Source organism: Myotis brandtii, unplaced genomic scaffold, assembly GCF_000412655.1.
Source record: "Myotis brandtii unplaced genomic scaffold, ASM41265v1 scaffold1087, whole genome shotgun sequence".
Classification (NCBI taxonomy): domain Eukaryota; kingdom Metazoa; phylum Chordata; class Mammalia; order Chiroptera; family Vespertilionidae; genus Myotis; species Myotis brandtii.
This window is the reverse complement of record NW_005353698.1, coordinates 1,592,080-1,617,172: the sequence shown is the minus strand read 5'-3', so window position 1 is coordinate 1,617,172 and position 25,093 is coordinate 1,592,080. Positions and strand designations below refer to the sequence as shown.

General features: G+C 38.0%; 1 protein-coding gene and 1 long non-coding RNA gene across 12 annotated transcripts in view; one reads left to right on the top strand and one right to left on the bottom strand.

Annotated features, from left to right (window-relative positions):
* TRMT10A (tRNA methyltransferase 10A) overlaps nt 1-14,511 on the bottom strand; it is a 17,373-nt gene extending 2,862 nt beyond the window's left edge. Inside the window, exons 1-8 of one of the 11 annotated variants that reach the window (XM_005857234.2) lie at nt 14,327-14,511; nt 12,996-13,127; nt 7,804-8,000; nt 6,646-6,829; nt 5,868-5,939; nt 4,767-4,841; nt 2,363-2,512; nt 413-518 (exon numbers count right to left, since the gene is read on the bottom strand). In XM_005857234.2, the coding sequence (XP_005857296.1) occupies nt 413-518; nt 2,363-2,512; nt 4,767-4,841; nt 5,868-5,939; nt 6,646-6,829; nt 7,804-7,988 (772 nt within the window). In that variant the 5' untranslated portion in view covers nt 7,989-8,000; nt 12,996-13,127; nt 14,327-14,511. The other 10 variants (XM_005857233.2, XM_014543129.1, XM_005857235.2 and 7 more) reach the window with 10 other exon arrangements.
* On the top strand, nt 14,191-24,349 carry LOC102244262. Its single transcript, XR_313059.2, has 4 exons — nt 14,191-14,290; nt 18,467-18,540; nt 23,544-23,771; nt 24,312-24,349. It is a non-coding gene; the product is annotated as an uncharacterized LOC102244262 (long non-coding RNA).
* Nucleotides 24,350-25,093: the final 744 nt, after the last annotated feature.

Below are 25,093 nucleotides of genomic sequence, written 5' to 3'. Positions count from 1 at the left end.
ACACACACACACACACACACACACACACACACACACCCCGTGCACGAATTTCGTGCACCAGGCCTCTGGTATAACTATAAATGAGGGAAAACACCCAGATTTACAATATTTTATGTAATGGAGTAAGAATCCAATTATGTTATAAATAGTATTATATATGCATAGGGAAGGAACTGGAAGTAAACACACCAAAAAGTTAATACCAAGTATCTCTGGGTAGTGAAATTATAGGTTATTTATTTTTATGTTTTTCTGTATTTTCAAAATTTTATAAAATATGCATGTATTATTTCTATATTCAAACAAATTATAAATCATTACCTTTTATAATTTTGTTTCTAGCAAGGTGTATATTTTATATTTTCACAATGTTCACTCAGGTACATTTTCACTTTATCTCCTTATAGCTTACCATGATTAATTGCCAAAACTTTTCTACTATTCATCTTCACAAAATTTCCAAGGGGTAGCTGTGCATGATCAATTCCATGATCTGATGCTTGTTTATATGTGAGTCCCTAAAACAAAGACACTATAACTTGGACTAGAACATTAAATTACTTTAAAGTCTACAACAAATTAATAATTTTTAAGAAAGACTTTAGTTCAGAGAACATTATCTGAAGTGAGTGTGTGTATGTCTGTGTTTGACTGCTAATTTGGAAATATTCTCTTGACAATAAGGATAGTCGGAATGTTTAGGCCTTTTGTTTTAACCAATTTACAAGTGAGGAAACCAAAGACATGTTCCTTGCTCTGCCACAAAGCTCCTAAGTGGCAGAACCATAGGAAAAACTTGCCTTATGCCTCCTGATTCAAATACCTTTTCACCGTTCCATCCCACCTTTCTCTTAGAGTTTAAAATACTCAATCAGAACTCCTAGAGAAGCACCATCACTCTTTCCATGAATACAAAAGACATACAGATAAAATTATGTTTCAATTACATAACACTAGGAGGCACAAATAACCAAAACAAATTCTATAAAAAGCTGAATTGAAAAAAATTTTTAATTGCCTATAAATTTAATTTTTCCCTTCTGTCAATTAAAAGAATATTGAATATGAATTTTCTTTCTTCTCAAAATTAAAATCCTTAAAGCCTAGGTCTAACCAGAACTGAAATAGCCAAAAGATAGTACAGAGAAGGAAGAACTAAATTTCTCAACCAGTAGATTGCATGTTTTAGGGACAAATAATAATGATTGAGGCAGATGCTTTTGAAAACAAAATTGTTTTAGTTCAAAAACACATACAACATGAAAGATAAAAATTTGGTTTTATATAAGTAACAAAATAGAATATTTCCACTAAGAAAACAACAAAAAGGCTAAAGGTCATTCTGATAAAATTCCCTCTGATGCTATAGAGATGCACTGTCCAATAAGAGCCACATGTGACTATTTAAGTTTAAATTGTTACAATTTTAAAATATTCTGTTCTCAATTATACTATACACATTTCATGTGTTCAATAGCCACAGGACTACCACACTGGACAGAATGATATAAGTATTTCCAACATTAGAAAAAGTTCTACTGCACAGTGGTGCTACATAAGAATACTGAATTTGTATTATTCTGATGACAGTATTTCCTCAGACACTTAGTAAACATGCTTTTTCTTTAGTTGGGTTGAATTTAGCATGTTGCTAAGTAGCTGGCAAAGTACAAAATGATATTTTCTCTTAGAAAGTGTACTTCTGTAATTTTTCATTCAAATGAGGATGAGGAGGTGGAAAGAGACAAAAGTAGAAATAAAAGAGAACAGAAAACACATCCCATGAAAATCACGTATTTAAAATAAAAATGATCAGTTTTGTTATAAATTTTACCAGTGGCCTAGAAATTGATTAATAGCAGCATCTTCTATCAATACAGCATATTGTTTGAGCATCTGGGCTCCAGAACAATTTATCAGGTTTCAAATATCTGCTTTACTACCTACTACTATTCATTTTAGACTTATTTTCTTTAGGCTTCCATTTCCTCAGCTTTAAAATGCAGAGAATATCAGCACTGACCTCACTGGTTTATAAGTGAGGATTAATCATAGTAATGTACAGGGGGGGCAAAAGTAGGTTTATAGTTGTGAGTATGTGAAACACAGAGTTTATTCTTATATTATTATTTATTAATTAGTGTATTATTTTCCATATGAACAACTATAAACCTACATTTGCCCAATCTTGTATGTGAAATGTTTTGCTTAGCCAAAAAGGTGATTGAAATATAGCTGGCACTCAGTAGAGATCAGCTATCACCAGTATTATTGCTCCTATCAAAAAGTATTATTGTTAGTATTAAGAAAATTGATATATCAATTTTAAGTACAAGCAAAAGCGAAAATAAAAACTTAGTACCTTTTGATGGTTGTGATCTACTAATCCTCCAATCACATAAGCCTTTGATTCATCTAATTCCTTCAGTACATTAGGTGAATCTGATGTAAGATAAATCAGATCTTCTTTCTTTATGAATTCAATATAGTGTTCTGGTTTAATGTGGATATCCTTTAAGACACATGGGGACAGATGTGATTAATAGGATTTTGTGAAAATTGGCTAATAATCAATTTGAAAGGAAGTAAATCATATGAAAAGAATTCTGAAAGAATGCTGCAATGCATCATTTATAACCTACTACTTAAATTCCTTGTCACCTCACACCTCAATTATTTAAGTGGCCTCCTGATGCTATTTTCCTGTCTTTAGCCTCAGATCCCTCCAATTTACTTCCACACACTAACGGTAGACTCATTTTCTAAAAACACTACTTTTCATGTTTTATTTTCATCTATAAGATAAAACTGAAATTCCTTAGTAACTCTTTCCTGAATGTGGCACTAACCTACCCTTTCTAAGTTTATCTCTGCTCCAACAAAACAAAAGCATTTTGTCACATATTTGCTCACATTATTTCCTGGTTTTCTCCAATTATTTCTTCTCTGTCTATACAAATCATCAAAAGAAAGTGCTTGTAGATTTAATAAAGTCCATGAATCCGTTTCTACAACGATACACCTATAAAATCATCTTCATCAAAACTGTTAGATCAGAGGTACAAAACTGAACACCAGTTGGCAGTCAGAATTTTGCAAATTATATTGATAGCATAAAAGAAAATATATCATCAGATTCAGATGACATTCAACCAGACATTCAACCTTTAAGGAAATAAAAAATGAAGCAGAACTTGTCTCACCTAAAATGTATAACCTATCCTATATAATAAAAGCCTAATACGCTAAGTGTCCGGTCATCCATTCAACCAATCAAAGAGTAATATGCTAATGATATGCTAAGGCCACTCAACTGCTCGCTATGATGTGCACTGACCACCAGGGGGCAGTCAAGCAGTCGCTATGATGTGTACTGACCACCAGGGAGCAGACGCTCCAAATGGTAGGTTAGCTTGCTGCTGGGGTCCAGCCGATCGGGACTGAGAGAGATGGGCCAGACACACCCTGGAGCCCTCCCGCCTCCATGGCAGCACTAAGGATGTCCGACTGCTGGCTTAGGACCATGGGGAGCAGGCCTAAGCCATCAGTCAGACATCCCCCGAGGGCTCCTGGACTGCGAGAGGGCACAGGCTGGGCTGAGGGGCCTCCCTACCCCCAAGTGCACCAATTTCGTGCACCAGGCCTCTAGTTGATTAATAAGCAATCACCTTTCTAAAAATGTTTTATTATAAATTTGGGTCCTATAGTTAATCTGCGCCCCAAGAGGGACTTGAAATTAAAGAACGATGAACTTATGTTTTTCTGGAAAGCTGGTGGTATAAACAATAAATTTAACAAGCCACAAAATAACTGAAAGTATGCCTTCTCTAACTGATTACATTATTTCTCAGGAAAATAGGACAGATAATAAAACTTGGTAAACATATTGTACTTAAAACTTTAAAAAGCCTTTAAAAATGTTTACACTATAGGCTATTAATAAAATAAATGCAGTCATTATGGGATTAGAGAGTGTAAGAGGAAAAGTTTGTCATGGTGAGAACTGGCTTTGAGAAAGGAAAAAAAATACAAGAATAACCCAGTACTTCTCTGAATAGGATTCCTCATGAATTGGTACTAAAGCCAATCTATTAGTCATTTTTGCAAATGACTGAGAATGGTTTAGTCCTATAAAAAATGTGAGCCACATATGTAATTTTAAATCTACCTGTGGCCACATTAAAAAAAGTGAAAAGAAATAAGTGAAATTAATTTTACTAATACATTGCATTCAACATAATATACCCAAAATGTTATCATTTCGACATATAATCTTTTTTAAAATTTCAAGGAGATATTTTACATTCTTTTTGGGGGGATAGGCACTAAATCTTTGAAATCCAATATATACTTCACATTTATAGCACAACTCAATTTAGACCAGTCACATTTCAAGAATTCAATAGCCATGTGGACATGGGAGAGCACAGATTTAGAAGCAACAGTGCAAGTATATTTTCAAATTTTAGAGTGACTTCACTCTTACAAATAATGCAACGCCAGTTTGCTAGGTAGAGATTGAATAAACGCCTTTAAAATTTTTCCTTCTTAAAAATATGTTTTAAAGTTGGGGGCAAAATAGAAGTGAGATTTAATGGGAGCAAGTACAAACAGACATCGCAGTCTTTTTAGCTTCCCTTATTCCCTTAAACTTAGGTACAGTGACTCCTGTATTTATTAACATTATGTAGAATTTGGGTAAAAAATGTAGACCTTTAAGCTTAAAACTACTTGAAATTATGGGAGAGTTAATCTACTGTAGTTACCTTCCAGTTGACCCATCCTTTGTCATTTTCATCCATGTTCTTTTTCAACTGGCCTCCATGGCTTGTCAAGTAAAACTGATAGAGTCATCAGCAAGGGAAGAGAGAGCAAATGACTATTAAAGTGCAATATTTTATTTCTCTCATATATTAATCTGATTGTCAATGAAACACAATATATTTTCATTCTAGAAAAAAATAAATTTGTGGCATGCTTTAAACATACAAGAATAAATTTGTGGTAGAAATGACATGTTTTGTGTCATTTCTACCACAACTTCCTTATGGCATCTACATTTTCATCCCATTTTTCCAAGCACCCATAATCAGCCTTTCCCTTAATGATACTTTCCTACAAACTCCCCACTCCCATGTCAAGTTTCCTTTCCCTTTCTTTTGCCACCACTGTTATTTTTTACCAGTCCCAAGTCTCCGTAATTCTTTGATTCTAAAACCTGACACTATTTCAACTCTAAGCAAAGATGTGAAGAATATAAAATGTAAAAATATAAAATTACTATCACTTGATAAGAAGAAAATATCTAACCAAACATTTATTAAGAATTTCTAGTTCTCAACCTTAGTGAGCCAGTATTAATTTTAGGTCACCGAGATTTCAAACAGCAGGCACCTCTTGACAGCAGGCAGCTAGTCTCACAAAGCACTCCCTCACTCTAGCTAAGAAAGTACTTTTCAAAATTATCAGTGACTCAGAATCTTTTAAGTAGAATAAACCTACCAACAGGTAACACAGCACACATCAGTTCCCCCTACTCTCCAGAACAGAAGGAATGAGAGCTAAGAAACTAGTATGAAAATATGTGTATATCCTTCAGTGAAGATGTTCAACTACACAGAAATGAGCAGGTCAGTGTGGACCAGACTGATGATAACTGGGCAGTGTGTCTGAGAACGAAATATGTGAAAAACTGTTTAAAATATTTTACTTTATCTTTGTAGAAAACATGTTTCAAATAGGCATTTTGTTCTCGAAGAAGGATTATCTGTAAGACTCTTGTAAAGGCCGGCAGGATTATCTATGCCATTTCCCAAGGGAAATATAAGAAAGGAAATTGGAGTCTGTTTTAAATCTCTCAAACATACCTGCACAGGATGCAGTGCTCGTCGATTTTCTGCATAACATCGTTGAATCTGCTTATGAAGTTTCTTAATGTCCTAAAAAAGAGTACAATTTTTAAAGCATCGTTTTCAAAATCACCTATGGCCATTCCACAATCTTAGTGGAACAGAATAAGCAGAAGAAATAACTAGACAGGTACATTTTTTTCTTTTGAAATAGAAGTCCTTTCTGATAATTTCCATTCAATTTCCTTACATAACTAACAAAATTACTATAAGTCAACACTCTGCAAGTGAACTATTATTTCATATTCTGCATCTACTTAAAATGCTAGTTCATGAAAAAATTTACTCTACTTAAATTCTCTTACAGCCATACTATTACTATTTTTATAACTTACCAATGGCTTGGAAAGTAATTAAAGTATCTTCTCTTCACTAGCATTGTTTAAATAACCAGGCTTCTCAAACTATTAAATAAGAAATAATTCTATTAAGACAATCATACTTCTTATTTTCTTAATTGTGATCAGGACAAAGAAAACCACTCACAGATCTTTATGATCAATATGCAGTTACTGAGTTTTATAATCTAATCATGGTGTTTGTCTCTCCTGTCAACACACACACATATACATAAGAGGAATTTATTAGCTCTTTTAATTTAGGGGTCACAGAGCTTGGAAAACTTGATTTAAGATGCATTTTAGTACATAAATTTATATCAAAGCGATATAACAAATTAAAGTAAGAATTACTCAGCCTAGTTTACCTACAGGGTTTTTCTGACAATGATTCATACCTTTAATACCATCAAGCTGTCAAAACTACAGTCAATGATAAGGCGAAGTGTGCTGTGAACAACATCTCTTCGAATACGTTTTCTATCATTTCCATCTGAGTTTGATTCCAGTTGACACTGCCGCTCCAATTGTTTTCTCTTGCGTTTTTCCTTCCTCTTTTGTCTAAAATCAGTATTGAAATAACTTTTTGGTGTTATTTATAGATTCACATACAAGACTCCTCTAAATAGATAAAGAAACATTACTTTTTTACATCAGCAGGCTAAACCATATGAAACTGCCACTTTTGTGGACCAAAATTGGTCAGATATCAGCAATTTTACACAGTCCATCTAAAAATTTTAGAAAGGAAGAAAATGGGTTTGTAAAAACAGTATAATGCTTTTTACACAAATCCTTACTATACTACTAATAAACTCATTTATTATTGGTATCATATTATAAGAAAACTTTACAAATACTTAATTTGAGAGCTGTGATATGTTTCACTTGTATCATTCTTCCCCTATATGATTTTTAAGCAACATTTATATGGTGTAGAAAAAAGGCAAAGTAAAATTGTTAGTGAAAAAAAATCTCATATATTTTTTTTCTCTAATCTGCATCAACTATAGTTTATTTTCTCTCAGTAACTTTTGGCATTATACAGGGGTGGGCAAAAGTAGGTTTACTACTGCAATACAAAAAAACACAACAAATAGTAATACAAGAATAAACTGTTCCGTATACTCACAACTATAAGCCTACTTTTGCCCACCCCTGTTTAATGACAGCTTCAACCTAACTGTTCTCAAAATCTGCAATAGTTCTTCTAGAAAAATCAATGTTAGGCCTAAATTTGATCTTTCTGAGGAGGTTATTTTTGTTCCATATCTAGGACATGGATGCTAATTATATCCCCTTCCTAAGTTGGTTATTTCAGAAATTGTGCTGCTACTCACAATAGATTTTGGATGAGAAAAAGTGTGCAGTGTAAATTCATAAACACTGCTAAAGAGAAATTCAAAACATAGTTTTAACAGCCAATTGACAGTGTTAGCTAACAATATGCATAGTCCCAATTTTAATTAACACAATTACTTTTAATGTGTCAAATGACCATGAAAGGCCCAACATTCCATATTTTTGAATAGGGGAGAATGCATTTTGAAACATACTTGCGGAGTTCTCGTTGTTCTTCCCATTGTTTCTGTTTTATTAGCTTTTTCATTTGTCGTTTAGATATTGGTTCAAACTCTTCATCTAATCTTGGCTTCTGACTTTCCTCTTGATCTTCACTTAAGTCTTGCTTTCTTTCAACATTAGAAGTCTCAATAATTGCTGGCACCATTTCAGATGACATTATTTGATGCCTCTGAAAAATTGAAAAGCAATTTTGACATAGATGATTCACACACAGAAAAGTAAACACCAAATAACCAATAGATGTGATTAAAATTAAACCACTTGAGAAATGAATAAAAATAAAAATTTAGCCCTGGCTGGATGGCTCAGTTGGTTGGAGCATTGTTCCGTACACCCAAAGGCTGCAGGTTCCATTCCGGTTAGGGCACATACCTAGGCACCTAGGTTGTGGGTTCTATCCCAGTCAGAGTGTACAAGAGGCAACCAATCAATGTCTCTCTCTCTCTCTCTCTCTCTCATCTATCATCTATTATCTATCAATCTATCTATCTATCTATCTATCTATCTCTTCCTCGCTCTCTAAAAATCAATAAACATGTCCTCACCCAAGGATTTTTTTTAAAATAAAAATTTATACAATTAAATGTTATTTACTGACAAAGACCATGTAATGAAATGGGGTGCTTTCATGGCACAATTTTTCCAGAAGGCAACACAGATTTATGTTTCAAGAGCTTTAAAATACTAATACACTTCACTCAGTAATTTACTTCCTTAGAATAAATTCCTGTAAATGAATCAGAAATATACACAAAATGCAAAAGGGTATGCAGTAGTCCCCTCTTATCTTCAGTGGATACATTCTAAGATCCCCAGTGGATGCCCAAAAAGGTGGATAATACTGAACCCTTTATATACTATGTTTTTTCCTAAACAAACATATAATAGTTTAATTTATAATTATAATCATAGTAAAAATATTAAAATTAATTTATAAGTATGTTTATATTATAAATATTAGCATTTTAAAAATTTTATATAATGAGATTAACAATAGAAAAATTTTATAATGTAGCATAATAAAAGTTATGTAAGTATGGTTTCTCTCTCTGATAACTGAGATGGTTAAGTGACTAATGGTTGGGCAGAGTATACAGCAAATACGTTGGACAAAGGGATGATTCACATCCCGGGTGGGATGGAGCGAGATGGCCTTAGATTTCATCACACTACTCAGAACTGTGAAATTTCAAACTTACGAATTGTTTAATTCTGGAATTTTCCATTTAATATTTTTAGGCTGGTTGATCACAGGTAATGGAAACCACGGAAATCAAAACAGTGGTTTGTATATACTACAGTGTTATTTTCAACAATGAAAAATTAAAAACTACTTGAATGTCAGCAAAAGGGATTAAATAAATTATAACTTATCCATGACAGGGGCTTGGAATACTAAATGGCCAGTAAAAATAATGTTTCCCAAAATTATTTAGTGATAAAGAAAAATGGTTATGTTAGATAAGAAAATCAAAACAAGAAATATATACATTTTATCCAATTTTGTTTTAAAAAGCATACACACAAAAATGATTCTTACCCATGATATTCTGCATTTTCTAAAATGAGAATATATTGTTTTATAATATAAAAATATTAACCACTTAAAAAATATTTGCACAAATTTTTGTGCACCGGGCTTCTAGTTGTTTTATAATATAAAAATATTAAGCACTTAAAAAATATCTTTTGTTAATCCTCATCCGAGGATATTTTCCCAGTGAATTTTAAAGAGTGAAACGGAGGGAGGGGGTGAGGAAAAGAGAGAGAAACATCAATGTGAGACACATCAACTGGCTGCCTCCCGCACACACCCTAACTAGGACTGGAGATATACACTCATAATTAGTTTTTGACAAAAGATATGCTATAGATCTGTGTAGTTTGGATAGTGCGGAAAACAAATCTGGTTGCCCCACCTCCATATATTTCATTATCAATATGTAATTGTAAATATTCCACTTTAGTCATGGCTAAGAAACAAAATATTTAAGTTGATTCTGAAATCAGCTGTAGAATACTTAGGGCCATCTCAAACATCTTCATTTAGATTTAGCCACCCAAATCTTTATGTCTATTACCCAGAACTGAACTTCCCTTCACATTAGGGGAAAAAAGCTAAAAATACTGAGATTTTTCTTTAACAGATTTTTAACACCAAAGCTTAAAAATGTATTTATTATTTATCCCTACCAAAGACTAAGCATGAAGCTTGCAAATGTTCTAACGACCTTAAAGAAAATTATATGACTTCTTCTACTTATAGAAATAGCTAAGAAGTCTGTGCAGAGAAGGTAACATCTAAAAGAAAAATCCACACAACTCAGAAAATGAAAGGACAAAACCTTTGCAGAACATAATTTGAGCAGTAGTTTTGTTATATGGTTCTTGCTTTCTTTAAAAGTACAATGTTATAACAGGACATACAGGGATAGCTAAGCAAACTTGGAAAGTTTACCAAATTTTGACTGCGAGATAAGAAATTTTAAGCTGTGCTTTGGGAGCTACAGCAAAAACCCTGGTATTTTACTAGGTCACAAAATTACTAAAAAGGAAAAAGAATCATCTAGTAATCCAAGTAAGAGTTCACAAGTTTTCCTTAAACCACTAACCAAACCGTATCCTTAGTTTACAGGCACACCTGCTAGATATGACAACTCAAGTTTGATTCTACACGGAAAACTCCATATGGGTAGGGATGATGTCTACTTTTGCCTCACATTATATTGCCAATACTAACATGGTGCCTGGCACTAAGCTGTTTATTATATATTGGTGAAATAAATAAATGAGTGACTATGGTATTATTACAAAGGATTTTTTAAAATAATGAAAACAGTAAGAGCAAACAATTCTTACAGTGCTTAATTTAAAAAGTATCTAATTTAATCCTTAAAACCAACCCTATGAGGTAGACAAGTGTTATGCCTACTTTATAAAGAAAGCACAGTTGAGGTTAAATAGCTTGCCCCAAATTGCAAAACTAAATAAATTCCTAAGAAACAAGGCAGCTAGAACAAATTTAGCACAAAGTGGGTCCTCAAAACACTTGTTGAATGAATAGATAAATGAAGTAATAGGGTTGAGTCAAACACAGATCTAACTCTATTTTCCAGGAATCCAAAATGTTATTTAGAAAATAAGGATTTTCAGAAAATGTAAAAGAGCTATGCCGCTTCAACCCTGCTGTTGGAGGGCTCTGAGATTTGTGTCACTGAAAGGAGGAAAAACAGCTTCATTCATATGCTACCAAATAAAAAAATTAGGACAGACTTCCTAGAGAAGATAGCCAAAAGTTCATGTTTTAAGGCACCCTGACTTGAAATACATGACAATACTAAATAAAAGATACAAAGGGAAAAACAAAAAAGGTATAGCCAAAACAAGAACCAAACAAGATCTAGAACAGTTTCTGTTGGGTCTGCTGTGCAAAGGCAATTGGAAGTTTCCCTAGATTTAAAGTAGGGAGAATTATAATAACCCAAGACAGAAGGTGGGAGAGATGGGAGACCGTTTAAGATGAACCCTTAACCTATTGTGGGAGGTGGGGCTTCCTCATGAAAAAGGCTGAAAATGGGTAAAATCAGACTTGCTTTTAGAAGCTGAGAACTTGAGGGAAACTTGAAGGAAGCGGAAACAGCCTCGGGGCCAAGCCCCTGAGGCAATGTATGAACTTATGACACCACATGATTAGAATTCTGAGTCACCTATACAAAGTCTACTGTGGGCCGAAGCACTGAACCGGGGCCAGGAGTGGGAGCGACCGCAAGGTCAGTACCAGACGGTTGGTTTGCAGAGAGGAGATGCTAACTCCATGCAAAATTACAAAAAGAAAAGGTAAAAATAGAAACAACAAAAGCAACAATCAGGAGATAAATTCATTCCATATAAACTGGAAATAATAGGGTGATATGAAAATGACTTTAAAATAAGTGGTTGGAATCTTTCAGAGACTATAAGGAGTAAGAACCATAAACACAAAACAGGAAATTGGGACACACAAGCTGGCACAAAAGAATACATGAAATAAGAATACATGAAAAAGAACCCATTTGGAAACCAGCGAGTGAAGATATAAAAATTTCAACAAGTGAGATAAACTCCAGATTACCTGTAGCCCAAGAGGTAACTGATGGATTAGAAGACATCCTGACCATCTGACTGAGAATTCAGACAGATATATAGAATGAGATATATAGATATATAGATAGATAGATAGATAGATAGATATAGATACAGATATAGATAGACATATATATATCTCAGAGCTGTTAAAAGACATGGATTATAGAATGAGAAATGGAAGCAAAAAGGTAGAGATAAATGTATAACCTTGAGTGTATTCATTAATAATTTTTAAAAAGCTGGAAAATAAAGTAAGGATTCAATTTAAGAACAGAGAGACAGAGGAAACTCAATAAGCCTGACAACATTAGGAGAAATTTTTAAAATAAATACTGTGATCCCCAGGATCACTTTTGTTTTACTTCCTTTCCATAGATACTACATTAAAGTCAGTAAGGCATGTATCCAAAACAACATAGGATGGAGAAAGCATAAGTTAAACCTGTCCATTAAGCTAAACATGCAAACTTAAAAGCACAATTAAAATTCACAGGAAACAAATTACTCTCTTCATGAAACAATATTTTAAGAGAGACTATTTCTGTTACCATTGGCATAGTTTTTTGCTATAGTTCTCTATTATATTAAAGAACTGCAAGTGTTGATTGGCTCTATAATATGAAAATTTTAAAAAGCAATTTTATAGCAACATTTTACAGCTCAGGTACACCAGGGGGAGCCTTTTGCCTTTCCCATCTAAGAAGTTTGCGTTAAATGTAACTTGGCCCATCACTGCATAGCAACATTTTTAAACACCCTGTCCAACACATAGCAAGATCACACACTAGTCAACATCATTACCATTTCTAAAGCTCTTCCCAATTAAGAAAATGCACTGCAGAAAGTGAATTTTCCTAAAGATCTGAATAAGCTAGATACAACAAAAACGTTAGCTGGCGATCCTCCGTGTTATTGTTTACAGCACACTGTACATACAAGGACACGTGCCATTTCCCACTCTCTGTACCTGCAACAAGCAGTTCCTATGCACTAGCTTGTTCAGATTACATATCAAGCAAAATACATGTGCGATGTTTACCAGGTATGCCTGCTTTCCTATTTCGGTTTTGTCCAGTTTATAAGCTCCGTGGCAGAGCTTTGCATTCCTGCTTCACATGCAGTACATATTCATTCATCCAACCCTGTGCCGCAAATATTTCAGAACGGGATTCTGTAGCAATTATAGAAACATTTGTGTGAAATTCTGTTTAGCATAGAATTTTTTTAAAAAAAAAATGGTTAATTTAGTCACAGAAATAGGTTGTGGTCTTATAAAGCTAAGAACGGTATAAATATGACTAAGGCTATTTGATGTGGGATGAATACATAATAAAGTGTTTCATTATTTCTTTTATTTCCACTTCTTAATACATATTTCGGCAGGAAGAACACATGGGGGGGGGAGTGAATGGCCCAAGAAAAGTTAAAGAAAACAAAAAACTTTCATGGATTTTATTGATTGGGCTAAAATACTAGTAAAGTCTTCATAAATTATGACAGACTCCCTTCCAGAAGGATCCCAACAAACGCTGAAATAGCTGCAGAATGGCATCAACTGACCTGACGGGGAGAGGGAAGGAATGGCCTTTTTAAACCGCGCCGCCCACGTCTGCATAACAAACGCGCTCGGATCTTGGGCCGGGATGGGGAGAGAGGGAGATTTAAAAAACAAAAAGTGAGAAAACCATCGGTTGCTCTCCGCTATCTTTACAAATATGCCCGAATTCTAACACTTAAAATAATATTTCCGTGTAATCAAGTAACACCTCGATCTTCTTAAAACCGCCCTGAGCTCCCCACGATGGGGCCTAAAAGCACCTGCAGCCACTTGCACGGGGTCCCTAAACGCAGAGCTCTGCCAGGTCGGCCTCTCGCTGGAGAAACGAGATGAGGGTTCACGAGGTACAGCGACTTGCCCACGGTCTCTGGGCACCAGGGGCAAAACCACAGCTAGTTGCCCGGCCCTTCCGGCTGCAGGCTTCCCCTCCCTTCGTTCTCCGGACACTCACACTCTTCGCAAACTAGGGACTGGATCCCGACCCCCAGATAGTTGTCCACAGCAGGAGACCCACCGCGGAGGGCGGTGCCTCGCTCCGCCAGGCCACGCGCCGGCCGACGCACGCCAGAGGCGGGACTCAGTTGAAACCACCCAATCAGGGAGCTTCTTGGAGAGCCCCGGGGGGGGGGACGCGCGCTACCTGACGTCACTTCCTTCGGGACCGGGGTCCCGGCTGCCACGCCCACAGGCCCGCTTCCCTCTTTCCCGGAAGCCCTCGTTGCTAACCGAGGGCGGCTTTGGCTGAGCGCCCTTTTTGTGGCCGGAGGAACCGAAGGGTAGGCGGGCGCGAGCCTCAGCTCCCGGGGACTTACCGAGCCGAGGGGTTTCCGGGGAACCTGAGAGCACGCGCAGAAAGCCCTTCTGGAGTGGTCTTGGTACCCTCACGAGGCCTCCTTCGGAAACTTCAACTCCCAGAGGCAGGGATGGCAGCTGCACGTAGGCGGCTTCGGCGGCGACGCCTGACGTCATGTAACTGCGCCAACTCCGGACCCGCAGCCGGGGAAACCGGGCGGGGTGGGGTGGAGATGGGGGTTCACGTGGGGCGGGGTCAGGAGTTCGGGTTTTGGAGTGGGAGGTCGTTACAGTGAGGTGTTTTTTTCCATTCAAAAGCACGTGTGTCCCTACGGGCATGTATTCATTCATATGTTACTGTGGGGATGATGGGGCAGGGGGGCTTGAGACATTCCTGCTCTTGAAAATTAAAAACACGAAACAGTGACTCAGTTATTACGAAGGGCTCTTCATTCTTCTGTGTTGGAGATGAGAGGAAAGCATCTCTTGCCTAAATTTGTTATAATTCATACAGAAGACGGTTATCAGTATCATATCTTTTACACAATTCAAATGGGAAATCAAATTTTAAAAGTCAAATTCCCAATAAGGTGCGTTTAAGCTAGAATGTTCAAGCCGTTTTTCTTGCTTACAGTTGGAGATCTTACTCTCCATTCATTCCTTGAGTTCTTTTTCCTATGGTGTTTTGCAAAACATCAGGTGACATTTCATTGTTTATAATACTTGACCTTATGTAATCTTTTTGCTATATATAGACCAAGTCAACTGAGAGAGAACTGAAACATAAGCCAGTAGATTGTTGTTTTCTGCTTAGTTTTTTTTTTTTGCTCCTACTTTTAACAAGTGATTATTGCAGAATTTAAAGATACGAATCAAGTTTGAAAGAAATAGAAGACTGCTATCAATATGAAAACAATTCTGAAGTACACTTTTCTTTTTAAAAATATATTTTTTTATTGAATTCAGAGAGGAAGGGAGAGGAAAAGAGAGCTAGAAACATCAATGATGAGAGAGAATCGTGGATCGGCTGTCTCCTGCACGTCCCCTGCTGGAGCCCAAGCCCACAACCTGGGCATGTGCCCTGGCCTGGAGTCAAAGCATGACCTCCCGGTTCCTGGGTGATGCTCAACCACTGAGCCACATCGGCGGGGCGGAAGTACATTATTCTTGATATTTGAAAACGTATCTGAACATGTTTAAAGGTTTCAGTGAATAAAAATTAAATTCAGAATTTGAGTTTTCTATAATTGAAATGTATCTAAATTTAATCACAAAAATGACTTCCCTTGCTTTAAACTCTCAAATATTTCTTGAAAAACATGTCAGCTGTAGCACTGTTGTGGGTCACTCTGTTTATTCCTCATCTCAAATCTAAAAGATCTCGTAATTGAGCATTGGATCCATTTTTGATTTGTTAGTAGGGCATCTTTTTTCAGCTGCCTCCATATCAGGGCAAAGAGTAGCTGAGGGAGGATTAGTAATTGGATATGTAGCGCTTCACATGTAGGTCATTAAACGCAGGCTGGCATGGTGATGTGCCAGATCTTTTAACAGCTGTTCAGTTGTTCCTTGGGGATCTGTGTTATGAAGAATTATATATTTTTTTCATAATTAATAGTTGGCACCCTTAGATATTTTTTTTTTAAAACTTAAGTTACTTTAAAAACCGTCATCGTGGAGTCAATAAGTTTTCTTTTAACTTTATAGTCATGGTGCAAAATTTGAAGTGATTGTAGTATCAATCCTAAGCAAACACCAAAAAAGTACCAGCAAAAAAAAGAAAAAAAGTAACATAAAATAATTTCACATTTATTAATTTGTAAAATTCATGTTTGACACATTTTTTGAGTTCCATAGTTTTTGTCTTGGTTTTGATACAAAGATAACTCAATCATGGTTGGTATCCTTAAGGAATCCCTAGTCTAGTTGGAGAACCAGCAGCAAGTAAATACCATATAACAAACGTGAGATGCTTGTACATGGAAAGGAGCAACTGAACGCACCTAGAACCAAGAGACATAGTTTCAGAAGTTGAGTAAGTTTGCTCCATCTTGGAAAGTAAGTAGGGGTTTTCGAGATAAAAAAAAGAAAGGTATTTAAAATACTGGGAACAGTGAAAGCAAAGACATGTCATAGTTTGGCACATGACTGAAAAGTTTTGAGTAGGATGAGGAAGGAAGAAGAGCTCTGAGGATTTTTATAATCTGGACAACTGTAGGATGTAATTGTGCTAACTGGATCATTTAGAGAGTAGTGGAAGAAAAATAGGTTTTGCAAAAAATAGTTTGGTTTTGACTATGGGTTCTGTGAGTCTAAAGGACGTCTAAGTTGAAACAGATTTCGAAATCACATAGTTGGTAGTTTAAGCCAACATAAGAGATTCATATCAAAGAGATGTTAGTCCATGGTTACAAACCTATAATGGTTATGAGGACTAGAAGGTAAGAAGGGAGAAAAACTATCTGGGAGAACAGTGTCACAAACAGGAGAGCACATTCTCTGTTTAATTAGGGTACAAGTTCCAAGTAGAAATGTGGGCCTAGTGACATCAGATCTCAATTTTTTAATCGCAGCCAGAAATCTGAATCTTTATGTAAAACTTGGTTTTTAAGTGTTGTCAGTGATTTAAAAAAAATACTGAGCAGGCTAAACAAAACATGTCTGGGAACCACATTCAGACGATCGGTTGCCAGTTTGTTAACTTGGACTGTATATTGTAGAGTGAGAAGGGAGCTACAGAGAGAACCAGAATTTTAGGACACAGAAACATAGTAGTAAATACAGTTATGAGCTCCTCCAAATGTTTGGCCTGAGAAATATTGGGCAATCAATCACAAATGTCATTATTTTAGGCCTAATTCTGATATCCCATTACGTTTGAGAGTACTCTGCAGCAAGTTGAGAGTGGGGAGGTATAGGAACAGAGCACACTTGTGAGGACAGTCAGCCCTCCAGATCTGCAGGTATGACATTCACATGTTCAACCAACCAAGCATCAAAAATATATATATTTTTATTTTATTTTATAAATCAATTTAAAAATACTTTTTAAAAATCAAGGATTTCTCTTTTTTTTTTAAAATATATTTTATTGATTTTTTACAGAGAGGAAGGGAGAGAGATAGAGAGTTAGAAACATCGATGAGAGAGAAACATTGATCAGCTGCCTCCTGCACATCTCCTACTGGGGATGTGCCCGCAACCCAGGTACATGCCCTTGACCAGAATCGAACCTGGGACCTTTCAGTCCGCAAGCTGACGCCAAACCGGTTTCGGCGAAAATATATATATTTTTAAAAGTTACATTGTTGCTGATGTGTACTATAGGGTGGGGCAAAAGTAGGTTTACAGTTGTGAGTACAGGAAATAGTTTATTCTCATTACTTATTAATTATTATTTTTCATATGAACAACTGGAAACCTGCTTTTGCTCCATCCTGTGTGTAGGTAAGACTACAATGGTTGTGCTCTACTGAACATATACAGATTATTTTTGTGTGTGATTATTCCCTAACAATACCGTATAACAACTATTTACACAGTGTTTACATTGTATTAGATATCACAAGTAATCTAGAGATGATTATACAGTATAAAGTATACAGGAGGTTGTGCATTGATTATATGCAAATAGTATCTCATCCTATATATTACTAGTGGTCAGGTGAACAAATTTGTGCACATTGAAAGGAAATTAATTAGAAGAAATATTTTAATATTGCTATTCACCCTTTATAATAGAAGTGTCAGAGATGAAAGAAAATTAGTAAAATGTACATGAAAATAATATGTAAATTGATTAATAAAAAGCAATAACAACATGATATAACAAATATTTTCCATGAAATTTTTACTGTCAAAATCTTTGTTTATCATTAATATTTTTAAATATGCCAGGTATTCTGGAAAATTTATATCATTTGGACAAACTTTGCCTTTGCTACAACATCGAATAAATTTTTCATCAGATGGTTTTTCATCAGAGAAATTTAGGGATAGGCAACATTGACATGTAACAGTCATTCCACCACAACTGTGTTCGATAACTGCATCCTCATTTACCTCATTTTCACTATGAAGGCAGTTCCTACCAGTATTGGTAGCACTTGTCGATGACTGTTCTTCAGATATATTCTGTTGATGACATCGCTTTCTTTCAGCATCAGAGGTACGTTGCGCCAATAGTTGGTCTTCAGATACATTCTGTTGAGGATGCTGGCTTCTGGCTTCAGAGGTATGTTGTGGCAATAGTTGGTCTTCAGACATATTCTGTTGACAATTTTGGCTTCTGAATGTCAACAAAAACATGACATCATTACCCGGCACCCATAACCACTGTTTGCGGGCTGGGCTGGGCTGGACTGTGGGCCGAATTTTGTGCCATGGCAGCATCGGCTGTGATTTGGTTGGCTTTCACTCTGGGGTGGTGGCAGAGCCTGTGTCCCACTTGGGGAAGCCAAGTGTTGCTTTGTCGGTGCCAGGTCCACAGTGCCATTTCTCTGTGTGCATCATGGCAGCTTCTGCATTGAGCGTGTGCCCCCTGGTGGTCAGTGCACATCATAGTGACCAGTCAGACAGTGGGAAGGACACTTAGCATATTAGCTTTTTATATCCTGTATAATAAAAGCCCAGCAACTGAACAGAGGAACGACCAGAATGACTGCTCAACCAGTTACTATGACGTGCACTGACCACCAGAGGGCAGATGCTCAACAGGAGTTGCTCCCTGGTGGTCAGTGTGCTACCACAGTGGGAGTTGCCACTCAGCTGACCGGGATGAGCAGCTGCTCCCACTGCAAACCCTGGGCCAGTGGGCAGGGCTGCTATCATTGCCTCCTCGCCCCAGGCTCCTCCTCGCTCCCTGCCGCCGCCTCCAGTCTCCCCGCAGGCCGCACTGTGCTGCTGCTGGGCTCACAGAGCTGACCTCGGAGGCTGGGAGGCGGGTTCGTGGCTGCCGCAGGACTGAGGCCTACTCCACCGCCTCTCAGTGCTATTGTCCCTGGGCCCAGCCCTGACCAGGTCCCCTGGAGAGGCAAATGCTCCGGCTCCACAGAAGATGCTGGACCAGGGAGCAGCTGCTCAGAGGGTGGGTCCACAGCTCCTTGGCAGACCAAGATGAGCGGTGCTCCCACAGTGGGCCGATCCCCGTAGGCCACGCCCCCCCATCAGTGCACGAATCCCATGCACCGGGCCTCTAGTCTATATATATAAAACCCTAATATGCAAATAGACTAAACGGCAGAGCAACTGAACAACCAGTTGCTATGATGTGCACTGATCATCGGGGCTTGTGCGGAACATGGCGGGCATCGGCAGCAAGCGGCAGAGCGTGGAACGTGGCGGGCATTGGCTGCAGTGGGATGGTGGAGCAGTTGAGCGGGGCGCCAGATCAAGGCGGGGTGCTGGTCGCTGTCATCGGGGCACGCCTCTGGTGGTTACTGAAAATTCTTTGCTCCTGTGCGCCACGGTCCCACCGGGCATTTGCACCCACTTCCAGCCCTGGCCCTGCTCACACCTGCTGCCAGCGCCGGCCCCACTCACACCCTCTGCCGGAGCTGCCACTCGCACCTGCTGCCGGCACCCAGTGCTGGCCCCAATCACTCCGTGCTGTCAGTGGGTGCAAGTTGGGCTGGCGCCATCAGTGCGTGGCAGTGACAGCGGTGAGAGCAGGGCTGCCGGCAGATGGGACCAAGGGCCGCGGCGGATGAGGCCGGGTGGGGCATGGAGGATGGGCCGAGACCCACCCCTGTGCCCAATGCAGCCTCGTGGCCCATAGTTCCTTTCAAGGTGCGGGTGCCAGCAGGGGCCCTCTGTTCACCCCGCCAGTCGCCACACAGATGGGCCTTGATTGCTGGCCAGGCCTAGAGGAACAACCGGTCGCTATGATGCACACTGACCACTAGGGGGCAGACGCTCAATGCAGGACCTGCCCCCAATCGCCCCGCCGGTCACCCCACAGGGGCCAGAGCCAGCCGGCAAGCGGCAGGCACCGCCCCCAATCGTCCTGTCACCTCCTGCAGAGGGAGGTGACCAGTGGCAGCAGGGGGTGGGGCTGGCAAGTGGGCGGCACCAGGCCGGCCAAGGCGGGTGCCAGCAGGGGCCCTCTGTTCACCCCGCCAGTCGCCACACAGATGGGCCTTGATTGCTGGCCAGGCCTAGAGATCCTACCCATGAATGAATTTCATGCATTAGGCCTCTAGTTTTATATAAGGGACTTGAGTGCCCTTGGATTTCACTATCTGGGTGGGGGGACATCCTGGAACCAAGCCCCTAAGGGACAACTGTACATTAATTTCTAGTTAGGAAAACCAAATATAAACTAATTTTTAAAAATGTCTTGAAAGTTATGTAAAAGCAGGAACAACCTATCATTTCAACTTGAATTTTAATTGATTTCAAAGCTATAGGAAAGGTTTAAAATGGTGGAGTTTTTTTTTCCAATTCCTTATTCACATCCCTCCCAAGTAATATTGAAGACTCTAGGAAGGTGACTACAGAGGCAGTGTAGTCTGAATCTCCTCATAGAAACAGGTAGAGCATGTGTGATAAACAAAGAACACTAATATCAGCATGCTCAGATCATAGCTACAAAATGAAGTGAAAAAGATTTCTTATAAAGTTCAGCATATGAGTGGCTGGGAACAAGTCAATTCAGTATCAACATCTGTCAGGAGGAAACAGTAGAAAGACAACATAGCATCTGAAGGCTATAAGAATGGGAGGACCACAAACTGCCAACAGGTATTCACTGAAAGCAAGGGGACCAATGTGAAATCAGCAAAACTGGCAGATTGTAATTTCAGGGGGAGTACAAAGGGATGAGCAGGAAACTCTGAAAGTGCTGAAGGGTGTGTATGTGCGGGTATGGGGACTATGAACTCTCAAAACTTAAACCTGAGCTCCCTTCTTGGACAAAGCCCAACACTAAGGAGGAACTTCTAGGAGGAGAAATAAAATTAATCAGGATATAGACAATAAAGGCAAAGAAAAAAATTAAAACAGGTCTAGATAAACGTGGGAGAGAAGAGGAGGAAGAACTCAAATAAGAAAACACCAGAAAGGAAGCTCTAGATTAGAACCATTAACTAGAAAAGACACAATAAAGGCAAAGAAAAAAATTAAAACAGGTCTAGATAAACGTGGGAGAGAAGAGGAGGAAGAACTTAAATAAGAAAACACCAGAAAGGAAGCTCTAGAACCATTAACTAGAAAAGATACTCTACTCACTCCTCTCTCTTAAAAGTACAGAATAACTTATTTAGCCTAAAAGTATACCACAAAGTAAGATCATAGTTTAATCCTATTAAAAGTTGTAATAAAAATGAAGCAGAAAAATAGATGAAAAGTATAACCCAATATTTTAAAATGAGAAAATTTTTAAATGATAGAATATGGAAAGAACAGCATAAACCTAAAAAGTCAAAGTGATTTGGAGAAAAGATTTGAAGTGACAGAACTCAGAAAAGAATATGTAGTATAACAAGTACACAAATATACCCAATATCATGTCCAATATCATACTTGAAGTCCAAGCTAGTGCATTGAGACAAGAAAAGGAAATAAAAAGAAGTAAAACTATTCTCAAATGACATGATTGTCTTTGTAAAAAAAACTCTCCCAAGTCAACAACAAAAAATCCTTATGGGACTAATTAGTGGTTATAGTAAGGTCACAGGATACAAAGTTACTATACAAAAGTCAATTGATTTCCTATTTACTATCAATGAACATTTGGAACTCAAAATTAAAAAAAAAAAAAAATTAGACCTCGAATAGAAATACTTAGGTATAAATCTAATACTTAGGTATAAAAAGAAACATATACAGGATCTATATGAGGGAAACTACAAAACTGATGTAGGAAATAAAGATCTAATTAAATGTAAAGATATTCTGTGTTCATGGCTTGGAAGACTTAATGTAGAAATAGCACATTTTGTACCCAGATCTTGGTTTCTAATACCATCTATAATAATAAAAGCATAATATGCTAATTAGACCAGACATCATTCCAGATGTGATTCCAGACGTCCTTCTGGACAAAGCTGGGGCCGAAGGAAGCCTGGGTCCCGGGGCCTGCCGGCAGCCAGAGCGAAAAGCCTGGGTCCCGGGTGCCTGCCAGCTGCCGGAAGGAAGTCCGGGTGCCTGAGGGAAGCCAGTGCCAGCAGCTGGGAGAAGGAAGGCCTACTCTTTCATTAATTTCATGCATCAGGCCTCTAGTCTATATATATAAAAGCCAAGTGACCAGAATGACAGAACGACCAGTCACTATGGTGCGCACTGCGGCGGCCAACCCGCCGAATCCGGGTCCCGATCGGCCCCTCCCAACCTCTGCAGCCCCTCCCCCGATTGGCTCCCATTGGGGCAGGCCGGCTGGACCCCACCTGTGCACAAATTCATGCACTGGACCTCTAGTTCTTCGACAAAAGGAATCAAAGCTCCTTGGAGAAATGATAAGATGAAAATATGTTAGATGAAACTGGAACATTTAGTAGTGCCAGAAAGTAAGGAAATGCTTAAACACACACAGATGTCAAAGGAACACAGGAGCCAATTGAAAAAGCTCCCAATGGCCAAAGCTATAACAATGCTAATTCCCTAACTGAATTATATTTTATTGAGACCACTTAAGGATAACTTGAAGTGCCCCCTAAACATTTTTTTTCGTTGATTCTTTCTAAGGACAGAGTAAAGTGGTTCCAATGCTATAAAGACTTTATTCCTGTATTGCTATCATACTTCCTGACCTACTACATCTATATCTAATTGGGTAATACATTTTCTTCCACGTTTAGTGGGGTGAAATTAATTTATCTTCTAATCAAGGAAAATGAGTTAACTCCTAACAACCTCTGATATGTAACAGAAATACAACTGTACTTTGGAATTAGTCATCCATCTTTATTTCATAGTCTCTTACTTATCACTGCAATATAGTAGTATAGCAGTGCCATGTACTACCAGTAGAATGTCATTGCCTTAAAATATATTATTTGATTTTGACCTGGCTAGCACAGATCAGTATTTTCCCCTGTAATTTCAGCCAGGCACATCTAACCACAACAGCCAAATGCTCTGTTAGCTTCCATACCCCAAATTGTGTCAATTGATTAAAAGACAGTCCTGATTAATAATTCTATATCATCCATAATAAATCAACTTTTCAATTTTCTATCTCTGTTTTTTGTTGTTGTTAATCCTCATTCAAGGATATTTTTTTCCATTGATTTTTTTCAGAGAGTGAAAGGAAGGGGGCGAAAGAGAAACGTTAATGTGAGAGAGATTGTTGCCTCCCACACATGCCCCCACCAAAACCAGGGATGGAGCCACAACTAAGGAAATACCCTTGATGGGAATCAAACCTGCAGCCCTTCAGTCTGCGGGCCAACACTCTAACCACTGAGCAAAACCGGATAAAGCTCTGACATTTTTAAGTAAAGGAGAATATTTGGTCTAGATTTCAAGGTTTGTTTATACTCCTTAAATCATTTTACTAAATCTGAGTCTCATTTTTCTAATGTAAAATAATTATTAGGATATACTATAAAAATGTAAAGTGCTTAGTATAGTGTATTCTACATAGTAATCATTCCATAGATGGCAGCTCTTGTTATTTTTATTCTGTGCTGTGCTTCTGTATTGCTTCACATGTCATGTAAAATAGCTGATGTGCTTTGGGAGGTACAGTATCTCCCACATATATTGTACAACTAGTGGCCCGGTGCACGAATTCGTGCACATTAAAAGGAAATTAATTAGAAGAAATATTTTAATATCGCTATTCGCCCTTTCTATAATAAAAAAGTGTCAACCAAATTCACAATCGACAATGACAGATCAAAACACACACGTGCGATTGGCGCCAGTGAGAGCTTTATATGTATCGCACATGTGCGAGTCAACTCAGCCTTTTATAGATATAGAACAAACTTGCTTAATTAGACCTGCTTTCTGATTTAGCTAAACTTTTTCCAGCCCAGTGAAGCACCCCAACTTCTCTTTCAGGTAATTGTCAGCAACACAGCAGTAAATATCAACACGAAGAAGATTATTATTATAGATCACGCACGGAGAACAAAGGGTAAAATATTTAACTGCAGCAGTGTTTGACTATATTCTGCTCAGTGAGAAAACCTGATGTCATTTTCAAGGTCCACTATTTCTTTCTTCTTTTCAGTCCAGTCAAGTTTCTAACCTTCCTAAATCTCCGTTTTCCGGCTAATGAAAAGAAAATAGGATTCCACCAAGTCTCCTATCTACCTACTCCAGGACTTCTGTGAGGATCAAATGAGATGAGGCACGGGAAAATGCTTCACAGACATTTGGTTACAGTGTAAAGTGTTTCCACCTGGCTATAAAGCAAGTCGTGTTCCTGGGCTGAAGAAACTGTAAGGAGGCTAGTTGTCTCTAGGGAGAGGAAGCCAGGTGTTGCTACATGACATCATTACCCAGATGGAGGGAAGACCACTTAGTATATTAGACTTTTATATATATAGATGTTTGCTCTGCTTGATCAACAAAGCAACAGAGGAGAATGCCTCTTTTTTGGTAACAAAATTCAATGAATATGGAAAGTATTTGGCATTAATCTTAAGTCTTTCAAGTGTTGTTGTAAATAGAAAAGGTTATAACGAAATAGAAAAGAATGATGTTATTTATTGCCAACAGAAGCAGCCTTATTTGAGCAATCTATGTAGAAATGACTAATACAGTGAATTATAGGAGCTTTCCAGTAGGAAGCTAATGCTCAAGTGAAACAGTATTTATTAGGCAATAGTGATATGCCT